Source organism: Oncorhynchus keta, chromosome 23 (assembly GCF_023373465.1).
Source record: "Oncorhynchus keta strain PuntledgeMale-10-30-2019 chromosome 23, Oket_V2, whole genome shotgun sequence".
Classification (NCBI taxonomy): Eukaryota; Metazoa; Chordata; class Actinopteri; order Salmoniformes; family Salmonidae; genus Oncorhynchus; species Oncorhynchus keta.
In genome coordinates, this window is record NC_068443.1 from 4,659,277 (window position 1) to 4,671,359 (window position 12,083).

The 12,083-nt window shown below is 45.1% G+C and overlaps 1 protein-coding gene across 1 annotated transcript; it reads right to left on the reverse strand.

The window, feature by feature from the left end:
• Positions 1 to 951: 951 nt before the first annotated feature.
• Positions 952 to 4,733, reverse strand: LOC127911098 (uncharacterized). Its single transcript, XM_052477370.1, has 2 exons — positions 4,441 to 4,733; positions 952 to 4,349 (listed from the first exon to the last, which is right to left on the reverse strand). Exon 2 carries the CDS (start codon positions 2,164 to 2,166, stop codon positions 1,186 to 1,188), a length of 981 nt encoding a protein of 326 aa, XP_052333330.1. The 5' UTR covers positions 2,167 to 4,349; positions 4,441 to 4,733; the 3' UTR covers positions 952 to 1,185.
• Positions 4,734 to 12,083: the final 7,350 nt, after the last annotated feature.

Genomic DNA, 12,083 nt, shown 5'->3' on the forward strand with positions numbered 1-12,083 from the left:
GGACCTTCAATGCTGCAGACATTTTTTGGTACCCTTCCCCAGATCTGTGCCTCGACACAATCCTGTCTTGGAGCTCTACAGACAATTCTTTTGTACCTCATGGCATGGTTTTTGCTCTGACATGCACTGTCAACTGTGGGACCTTATATAGACAGGTGTGTACCTTTCCAGCTCATGTCCAATCAATTTACTTTACCACAGGTGGACTCCAATCAAGTTGTAGAAACATCTCAAGTTTGATCAATGGAAACAGGATGCATCTGATCTCAATTTTCAGTCTCATAGAAATGGTCTGAATACTTATGTAAATAATGTTTATTTTATTTTTTTATACATTTTAAAACATTTCTAGAAACCTATTTTTGCTTTGTCATTATGGGCTATTGTGATGTCATTATGGGCTATTGTGATGTCATTATGGGCTATTGTGATGTCATTATGGGCTATTGTGTGTAGATTGACCCCTTGGGTAAAAGTTGTTAGTTTAATCCAAAAACTCTAACGTAACAAAATGTGGAAAAAGCGAATGGGGTCTGAATACTTTCCGAATGCACTGTAGATCAGGTTTTAGGTTACCGTGTGTTTTAACATTGAAATGTTGTATCTACATAAACCAAATCACAACATTTTAACGTTAACTTCTCATAGAACAAACTAACAAACCAACAACATGTAGTCAGCAAACAGCAGGACTGGATATTTCCCAAATCAATTGTTTATTTCATATTTTTATGCAGCTGAAACATTTACATGAGAGAAATGTGAACACTATGGGGGATGTTGACCTTAGAATGTTTAAATGGGCAACTACATAATTATTTACATGAGTCAACTGAGCAGTAGATTTCCACCAATGGAAGTTTAAAAGATAATTAACAAACGTGTAATAATTAAAACAAAAACTAAATCGTACCCAGTTCAGAACTATTGTATTTTTGAGTGAACGGTTGGAGATGACAGTCTTATGGAAGTCCTTTGTTTGAAGCTTGTTGCACTGAGACAATCAGAAAACACAAAACAAAAACTAATTAGGACACTGAAAATATTAGATTTTTGGCATCTTCAAAAGGTAGATATTGAATTATGCCTAATATGGCAATTCAATATTATTTTTCAACTTGTAACCCATCACCTTGGGTTGAGCACTCGAACAAGCTGCTGGGTAAAGTAGACTATATTGCTGACTTAAAGCAACCCAGTGTGTTTGGTTGTAACATAAACCCAGCACATTGGGTTGTTGGACTGACCCAGCACATTGGGTTGTTGGACTGATCCAGCACATTGGGTTGTTGGACTGAACCAGCACAGTGGGTTGTTGGACTGACCCAGCACAGTGGGTTGTTGGACTGACCCAGCACAGTGGGTTGTTGGACTGACCCAGCACATTGGGTTGTTGGACTGACCCAGCACAGTGGGTTGTTGGACTGACCCAGCACAGTGGGTTGTTGGACTGACCCAGCACAGTGGGTTGTTGGACTGACCCAGCACAGTGGGTTGTTGGACTGACCCAGCACAGTGGGTTGTTGGACTGAACCAGCACATTGGGTTGTTGGACTGACCCAGCACATTGGGTTGTTGGACTGACCCAGCACAGTGGGTTGTTGGACTGACCCAGCACAGTGGGTTGTTGGACTGACCCAGCACAGTGGGTTGTTGGACTGACCCAGCACATTGGGTTGTTGGACTGACCCAGCACAGTGGGTTGTTGGACTGAACCAGCACAGTGGGTTGTTGGACTGAACCAGCACATTGGGTTGTTGGACAGAACCAGCACATTGGGTTGTTGGACTGACCCAGCACAGTGGGTTGTTGGACAGAACCAGCACATTGGGTTGTTGGACTGACCCAGCACATTGGGTTGTTGGACTGACCCAGCACAGTGGGTTGTTGGACTGAACCAGCACAGTGGGTTGTTGGACTGAACCAGCACATTGGGTTGTTGGACAGAACCAGCACATTGGGTTGTTGGACTGACCCAGCACAGTGGGTTGTTGGACAGAACCAGCACAGTGGGTTGTTGGACTGAACCAGCACAGTGGGTTGTTGGACTGAACCAGCACAGTGGGTTGTTGGACAGAACCAGCACATTGGGTTGTTGGACAGAACCAGCACATTGGGTTGTTGGACTGAACCAGCACAGTGGGTTGTTGGACTGAACCAGCACATTGGGTTGTTGGACAGAACCAGCACATTGGGTTGTTGGACTGAACCAGCACAGTGGGTTGTTGGACTGACCCAGCACAGTGGGTTGTTGGACTGACCCAGCACAGTGGGTTGTTGGACTGACCCAGCACAGTGGGTTGTTGGACTGACCCAGCACAGTGGGTTGTTGGACTGACCCAGCACAGTGGGTTGTTGGACTGACCCAGCACAGTGGGTTGTTGGACTGACCCAGCACAGTGGGTTGTTGGACTGACCCAGCACAGTGGGTTGTTGGACTGACCCAGCACAGTGGGTTGTTGGACTGACCCAGCACAGTGGGTTGTGGACTGATTTAGCTGATATATGTTTGCCTTCTGTACCATCTCACCCCCTCCTTTTCCTAAACACAATCAACATACAATATTGAATGTCATAATTCATTTGTTTTGCCTGCATTTCAGAACATACATCACAGCACATCAAAGAATTGTCCACAATGCACAAGAATGTATAATATTCAGAATAGCAATGATTTTAAAATTGATTTCTATTATTTCATGAACAGTCCAAACCATTAGCCTAATGTGCACACTGAGATGGCAATCTGTCCAAAAACAAAGCTTGCGTGTATGTGACACAGTCTGTCTTAAGTGGTAATCACACAGATCTGAGTTATCAGACAGTGTCAGAGCTAATTAATAGATTAGCACATTCAGTGACACACTTCAGGTATCTTAGGTGACCGTACACACACGTCACTCTACTAAGGACATGGACAGATGACGGTCATTACTTCATAATAACTGTATTTCCATCATAAAGCACTTTTCACAATCCCCAAAATATAACATTTTGTATTTCAAATATAATCATAATTATATGAAGATGTACGTGCAACTTCAGTCCAGTTTCAAAAACATTTCATTTTATAGTAATCAAGAATATTTGGGGCGGCAGGGTATTCTAGTGGTTAGAGCGTTGGACTAGTAACCGGAAGGTTGAAAGTTCAAATCCCCGAGCTGACAAGGTACAAATCTGACCCTGAACAGGCAGTTAACCCACTGTTCCCAGGCCGTCATTGAAAATAAGAATTTGTTCTTAACGGACTTGCCTAGTTAAATAAAGGTAAAATAAAATAAAATTTGAAGATGTGGAACAAAGGCAAGCAAGCAAAAAAAAATGCATTAAAACAAACAAAGTCAATTTAACAGAGCTATTAACAGTGCCTTAAGAGCATTGCTATAAGAAGGGGAAAAGGAAAGATGGAAACCTAAGTCAGTTGCACAACAACATTCAGCCGAAATGTGTCTTCCACATTTAACCCCTCTCTGAATCAGAGAGATTCATGGCTCATCCATCCATTGATCTATTCATTCACAGGAACACAAACGCATGTTTTCCTCCAGTCACTTCTGACACTACATACAGGAAGGAGTAGATACTAATATCAGTATTTATCAGTGGGGAAAAATACATGCTCGTAACAGTCTCACTGCGGGGGATTCTGTACCTGACAGCTGATACACTGTGGTCTGTAATAATTCCCATGCTGGGGCACAGTGGGGAAAGTTGATATCAAACACATCATAGGACATGAAGCACACGTCCAGTTCCCCAAGAAGTATACGTTCCTCCCAATGCCTTCACACTAATGACTGTAAAAACCTGTGAGCAGTCCCCAAGAGCCAACACAAACTGGTAAGGTCTGGTCACTTCCTTCCGCCTCCGTCTGGTGCAGGTCCCAACCGGTTAGATATAAATCATCATCCTTATTTAATATGAGGACTTGTGCAAAGGATGGAGGTACACTGAATGCCATCGCTCATAATTTATTTTGTATACCATATATCCTTTTATAAATATAAAACATCCAATCCCAGTTTCATGCCTACATCTTCCATTCATTTGGAGCTGAGGCTCATAGGTTCATTTACACAACAATGTCTTGGAGTGTGCAGTTATGCATAACAGATATTTGCATGCTGTTCCTTTCATTCAATGTTTGCAAATGCTATCATCTAATTTCCCCATCAATATTCCTATGCCCTCCCCATGCCTATCCACTATTTAAACCTACGGGCTGCAAGTCAATTAATTACTTTCTGGGTCTCTTCGATCCTGGGTCGGAATCGTCTTCCTGACAATATTTGTAGAATGGTGTTGGGAGGACCACTGGCAGAATCTTAAAGTGGTGTCACCTTGTATATCTGGAGAGGAGAATGTTTAGTGAATAACTTGATTGTTTCAGGATAAAAAGATATTCGTATCTGAGACGCCACCAGAAGGGTAATTTCAAACCTGCAAAGCAAAGTGTTTCTGTCCTTGAAGTCCGTGATCCAATTTCCCCTGAGAACTCTGGGTTTTAAATTGAGCAGAGGCCCTGAGCAATCTGTAGTGAAGCAGACAAACAATTACTTTTCCATTCCAGTTAATCATTAGCCTGGATTACGCCTAACTCTGGAAGTCCTCGCTGACCTCAGTATGGAATGGCTCTGATGTTTGTCGGCACAGTGCGTTGGTAATGAAGGAGGCTGTGCTCTTACCGGTTGGCTCTCCTCTGTGTCTTTCTCACTCAAACACCCACAGCCACACTCAGCCCTTGAGCCCCCCTTCTGTTAAAATGGTTGGATTTTCAAATTCAAACAATGAGAGGTCTGAACTGAGGGGGGGGGAATTACATTTGGGATAACCAATCAAACCCTGTCGCACAATTTGAGCAAATATTGCATTAACAAACAGCCTCCTTTGCAGAACGGTGTGTTCACAGCTCTCCCTGCGCTGTGAGTCACTTGGGTCGCATCAGCCAAGCTAGTTAATCATAGTAAACAGAATCAAATTCAAGTCTAATGTTTATGTTAAAAAAAAAATGAACACACCTGGACATACTCTCTATGTCTTCGACGCCTGGGGAGCAGTTATTGTTGGGGGTTAACTGCAGAAGGGCAAAAGGCAGATTTTTCCACCTTGCTGGCTCGGAGATTAGAACCAGCAACCTTGCTGTTACTGGCCCAACGCTCTCAACCACTAGGCTTAACTGCTAGAGGGAAACCTACATTTCTAAATGACATACGTTGAGCAGGGAAGGGTTGATAAGGCAGGTCAAATGGTTGAACAAAGACAAGAGAGTGAGGAGAGAGAGATTGAATAGGGGCGGAGCTTCCCGGTTAGAAAGGCGGGCTGATAAACAACGGGTTATTGGTTCCAACCCCTAGCTGCCCTGGAGAGGAAATATACAGGGAGTGATCCAGCTGCCAGAGTGTCACCAGCGACAATATCTCTGTATACTGCTGTTGTGCCCTTGAGCAACGCACTTTACACCTAAGTGCCCATGAGCTCCTCCTAGCCTGTGTCAGGTTTGTCACTGTGACAGAATATCTGTGCAAATGACCAATAAAACCAGGTATGGTGAAATGAAGGCCAGACTGTCTACGGTAGTTGTAAAGTATAGAGTCCCAAAGTGGCTGCATGGGTTCTAAGAGTCTCTGGGGAAGATAAGTCTTTAAGGTTCCCATTCAGGTTGTACTATTGGTTATCGACGACAACGTGGAAGATGTAGATTCTGTTTTACACAGGGTCAATGAAAATCAACCACTTGGATTGAGCAATATAAATCACATCATATAAACAGTAACACTGTAAACTAGTATAAGCCTGCTTATTTACTCTAAAGCTGTTCATTATTGCTCATAAAATAATGTTGATAACAAGAAGTATCACACCAAGGCTTGATTATATTGACACTCTGAACCTCTTTCTTCTGTGCTTGGAGTCTTTGGCAGTGACATTGTGTTTGGTGTGAATCCACGGTACCCTGATGCACATCAACCAATATAAACAACCTACATTCAAAGATGATCTGGCTATTTGAATGATTGTTAAAACTTTTTCATATTTGACTGGCTCTTAGGCTCCTTCAGCATATTTCCAGTGATTTCAGTAAAACTGGATTTGATTGTCGGATTTACCTTTCTTAGTTGGAGCTAGACTGGAACAGAAAAGAGTGTGAGTGTGAGTGTGCGTGTGCGTGTGTGTGCGCATAAGTGCATTGGAGGTACATTGTTTGATTGAGAGAACAGGAGGGTAGGGGAGAGAGTGAGGAAAGAGGACAGGCGGGTAGGGGAGAGAGGGGAGAAAGGAGGGTAGGGGATAGAGGATAGAGTGAGGAGAGAGGGGAGAAAGGAGGGTAGGGGATAGAGGAGAGAGTGAGGAGAGAGGGGAGAAAGGAGGGTAGGGGAGAGAGTGAGGAGAGAGGGGAGAAAGGAGGGTAGGGGAGAGAGTGAGGAGAGAGGGGAGAAAGGAGGGTAGGGGAGAGAGTGAGGAGAGAGGGGAGAAAGGAGGGTAGGGGAGAGAGTGAGGAGAGAGGGGAGAAAGGAGGGTAGGGGAGAGAGTGAGGAGAGAGGGGAGAAAGGAGGGTAGGGGATAGAGTGAGGAGAGAGGGGAGAAAGGAGGGTAAGGGAGAGAGTGAGGAGAAAGGAGGGTAGGGGATAGAATGAGGAGAGAGGGGAGAAAGGAGGGTAGGGGAGAGAGTGAGGAGAGAGGGGAGAAAGGAGGGTAGGGGAGAGAGTGAGGAGAGAGGGGAGAAAGGAGGGTAGGGGAGAGAGTGAGGAGAGAGGGGAGAAAGGAGGGTAGGGGAGAGAGTGAGGAGAGAGGGGAGAAAGGATGTAGGGGGGAGAGAGGGGAGAAAGGAGGGTAGGGGAGAGAGGACAGGCGGGTAGGGGATAGAGTGTGGGGAGAAAGGAGGGTAGGGGAGAGAGTGAGGGGAGAAAGGAGGGTAGGGGATAGAGTGAGGAGAGAGGGGAGAAAGGAGGGTAGGGGATAGAGTGAGGAGAGAGGGGAGAAAGCAGGGTAGGGGAGAGAGTGAGGGGAGAAAGGAAGGTAGGGGGAGAGAGGGGAGAAAGGAGGGTAGGGGAGAGAGTGAGGAGAGAGGGGAGAAAGGAAGGTAGGGGGAGAGTGAGGAGAGAGGGGAGAATGGAGGGTAGGGGAGAGAGTGAGGAGAGGGGGAGAAAGGAGGGTAGGGGAGAGAGTGAGGAGAGAGGGGAGAAAGGAGGGTAGGGGGAGAGTGAGGAGAGAGGGGAGAAAGCAGGGTAGGGGAGAGAGTGAGGAGAGAGGGGAGAAAGGAAGGTAGGGGGAGAGAGGGGAGAAAGGAGGGTAGGGGAGAGAGTGAGGAGAGAGGGGAGAAAGGAAGGTAGGGGGAGAGAGGGGAGAAAGGAGGGTAGGGGAGAGAGTGAGGAGAGAGGGGAGAAAGCAGGGTAGGGGAGAGAGTGAGGAGAGAGGGGAGAAAGGAAGGTAGGGGGAGAGAGGGAGAAAGGAGGGTAGGGGAGAGAGTGAGGAGAGAGGGGAGAAAGGAAGGTAGGGGGAGAGAGGGGAGAATGGAGGGTAGGGGAGAGAGTGAGGAGAGGGGGAGAAAGGAGGGTAGGGGAGAGAGTGAGGAGAGAGGGGAGAAAGAAGGGTAGGGGAGAGAGTGAGGAGAGAGGGGAGAAAGGAGGGTAGGGGATAGAGTGAGGAGAGAGGGGAGAAAGGAGGGTAGGGGAGAGAGTGAGGAGAGAGGGGAGAAAGGAGGGTAGGGGGGAGAGAGGGGAGAAAGGAGGGTAGGGGAGAGAGGACAGGCGGGTAGGGGATAGAGTGTGGGGAGAAAGGAGGGTAGGGGAGAGAGTGAGGAAAGAGGGGAGAAAGGAGGGTAGGGGAGAGAGTGAGGAGAGAGGGGAGAAAGGAGGGAGAGAGTGAGGAGAGAGGGGAGAAAGGATGTAGGGGGGAGAGAGGACAGGCGGGTAGGGGAGAGAGTGTGGGGAGAAAGGAGGGTAGGGGAGAGAGTGAGGAGAGAGGGGAGAAAGCAGGAGAAGGAAGAGAGGGATGGGGCTGTGCACTGGGGGGGAAGTATGGCTCTTAGTGAGCAAGCCAGCTGCCAAACAAGTCCTTTGATAATTACTTTTAGAAGTCTTAGGATGCTCCAAGATTCTTTAAAACATTAATGGATACTAGAATTCTCCTGCTTTTCAGGGGGTTAGTAAAAATGAAACACGGGCAACAAAATCATAATTTGACATCTTGTTTTCGTACTTGTTCTAATAAAGACAACAGTTGAATCAGAAGTTCATGTGTTGTATAACTTCATATTTTAAATGGAGACATCCCAATGTTTTCAAGGCTCTTTATCCAGCCACATTGACGGCTTCTATAATTTGAAATTCAGTCAGTGAAAGTCTGCGTCTCGTTTCATTAAACAGATGAAACATGTGAGATTGTATCTAAACTTCCACCTTTATCCTGTAATATAATATATTTTTCATTAGAAAATCAAATGATGTTTATCATCCATAACCCATTGAAGTCCAAATACTTTTTTTATTTTTTTACTGTGGATCAGAGCCCTACTTGTTTTGAACCCCACCTGTTTAGTATTATTATTTATTTATTTCGCTGCCTGTTTTGCATGTCGTTTTGGCATTAATACATATCAGTTCAAACAAAAAAAAGTTAATAAAGTTGCATACAAACTTGATCTCTTTTTTTGCTTTTCTGAGTAAGGCTCAGTAGCTCCAAAATGCAGGTGATTCAGCCAAGCTCAGCGCTTTCTGTTGAGGAGAGGCAGATAGCAGAACGTACAACGCATAGGGGTCGGTCATTTTCTCTAGTTGCTCCGTGGATGGCTCAGTGTTCTGTCATTCATGGGGACATTGCGTCACTGCAAAATCTACAGGTAGAGCTAGAAAGTTCAAGCCCCTTGGTTGTTGCCATAGTTACATTAGAAGTGCCCTTCCCAGAATGCTCAAGGACATTGGCCACAGATAAAATAACGTCAAATCACGTTATATCTACCATAGCTTTGATTGGACTGATCATGTCAACATCACACTTTCAAAAGCAAACTTGCGAGCAAACTAGTCATCATCATGAATCACGTTTGACAATCTACTGGCAAATCCTTTTCAAACCTGTAGCTCAGTTGGTAGAGCATGGCGCTTGTAACGCCAGGGTAGTGGGTTCGATTCCCAGGACCACCCATACGTAGAATGTATGCACACATGACTGTAAGTCGCTTTGGATAAAAGCGTCTGCTAAATGGCATATATTATTATTATATTATATATATTATATGAAGAGAAATTATAGATAAAACGTATCGGTGCTCATTGGCCATTGGACCTAAGTTGGAAATCGCAAATTTAACAATGAGTGGTTTGGAAGGAGTTAGTGACTAACTGCAAGTGTTGCAAAGCAATCACGATTTTGCTTCCCCTGCCTGATGGAGAGGGTGTGTGGTCCAAACCTGGGTTTAAGGGTCTCATTTCCAAGCTTAAAAGGATCAACATTAACATGCAACACCATGGCCAGAAAAGGTTTAGTACATTGGCCATACTATCAATCCAGCATGACTTTTGCCGCATTCAAAACAACTGGAAACTCGGAACTGGGAAATCTCAGACCTCCCTGTTCAAGTGAGCACAGCACAACAAGGTGAGTCGAAAAATGTATTGTATGCTGCTGCATAAATGATGTAATATGCCAGGGAGATATGTATGTATACTGTAGCTAAGAAAGTAATACTAAGTGTATGATGTGTAGTAAGCTGTTAGTAGCCTATGTGCCCACAATAATAATTTGGTCCCTTTCCCCCCTCATAACTTAGCCTACTGTTCTGACTTGTAGCTATAACCTGTTTTTTTTAGATAAATGTCATCATTGAATATTGTAAGAGCTTTCATTGTCTGCTTATATGCCCCCTTTATTTATCCAACGGTTCTGACTTGGTGTACAGGGAGAACACTGTAAGAACCACCCACGATCTGAAATCTGTTTCAGTATATTTCAAAAGTGCTGAACAAATACCTGTAGTTATACTGACAACGTCTGTCTAAACTCTCTCATTAATGCCTTAATCAAAATTACGGATTGCCTTTTGTCCGCTCATCGTTCCCTTGGGCCATAGTTTGTACATCTCACTTGTCAGTGGAAACCACATTTGTTTAAGTCAGTCAGCCATATCAGCAATGTTTTTTTAAGGGCATTTAATGAGGCTGAATGAACTGTTTTACTGCTAAACAAGGTTCCGCTGATAGCCAGGTGTAGCGGTAGTAAGGATTCACTCCATGGTGCTGAAAATAAAGCTCTGCTGTTGAGACAGCTTTATGTAGGACTTAACAGTTTGTGGGACTGTGGCTACTTTGAAGAATCTCAAATATAAAATACATTTGGATTTGTTTAACATTATTTGGAAAGGCACACACCTGTCTATATAAGGTCCCACAGTTGACAGTGCATGGTCAGAGCAAAAAAACAAGCTATGAGCTCAGAGGAATTGTCCATAGAGCTCAGAGACAGGATTTTGTCAAGGCACAGATCGGGGGAAGGGTACCAAATGATTTCTGTAGCATTGAAGGGCCCCAAGAACACAGTGGCACCCATAATTCTTAAATGGAAGAAGTTTGTAACCAAAAAAGACTCTTCCTAGAGCTGGCCTCCCGGCCAAACTGAGCAATTGGGGGAGAAGGGCCTTGGTCTGGGAGGTGACCAAGAGCCCAATGCTCACTCTGACAGAGCTCTAGAGTTCCTCTGTGGAGATGGGAGAACCTTCCAGAAGGACATCTCTGCAGCACTCCACCAATCAGGCCTTTATGGTAGAGTAGCCAGTCGGAAGCCACTCCTCAGTAGAAGGTACATGACAGCCCACTTGGAGTTTGTCAAAATGCATTTAAAGACTCTCAGACCATGGGAAACAAGATTATTTGGTCTGATGAAACCAAGATTGATCTCTTTGGCCTAAATGTCAAGCATCACATTTGAAGGAAACCTGGCACCATCCCTACGGTGAAGCATGGTGGTGGCAGCAGCATACTGCGAGGAAGTTTTTCAGTGGCAGGGACTGGGAGACTAGTCAGGATTGAGGCAAAGATGAACGAAGCAAAGTACAGAGATATCCATGATGAAATCCTGCTTGAGAGCGCTCAGGACCTCACTGGAGTGAAGGTTTACCTTTCAACAGGACAACGACCCTAAGCACACAGCCAAGACAATGCAGGAGTGGCTTTGGGACATGTTTCTGAATGACCTTGAGTGGACCAGCCAGAGTTTGGACTTAAACCCGATCAAACATCTCTGGAGATGACGCTCCCCATCCAACCTGACAGAACTTGAGAGGATCTGCAGAGAAGAATGGTAGAAACTCCTCAAATATACGTAGGTGTGCCGATCTTGTAGCCTCATAACCAAGAAGACTTGAGGTTGTAATTGCTACCAAAGGTTATCAACAGAGTACTGAGTAAAGGGTCTGAATACTTATGTTCTTGAGGCATCACTACAGACACCCTGGTTTGAATCCTAGGAAACGTTGGTTTGAATCCTAGGAAACGTTGTAGATCCTTAACGGTAGTAGGTTTGGGCCAGTTAAGCACGACTGTGACTTTGCCTTCATCCATGTTGACCCTTCCTGGTGTCAACACGAACCCTAGGAAGGTTACTGTAGGAATGTAAAAGGCGCTCCTCTCAGCCTTGACATGAAGATGGTAGTCCTGTAGCCATTGGAGGACCTGTTTCATAAGCTGTACGTGTTCTCCAATAGAGGGAGAGTAGATCAATATATCGTCAATGTACATAATGAGGAACTGGTTGATCATGTCCTGGAAAACTTCATTCAATAAGGACTGGAAGAACCCGGTATTCATTGTGACCCCTAACGGTGATGAACGTCGTCTTCCACGCATCCCCACTTCGGATACGGAACCAGTTGTAAGCACTACGTAGGTCCAGTTTGGAGTAGATGGTAGCCTGTCCAACGTGTTCTAGTGCGGCCGGAATCAGAGGAAGAGGGAAGTGATTCTTGATGGTAAGGCCATTGAGGGGTCGGTAATCTATGCAGGGATGGAGACTTACCATCCTTTTTTTTCCACAAAAAAGAAACTGGATGCAGCCGGAGACGTGGCTGGACGGATGAATCCCATGTCGAG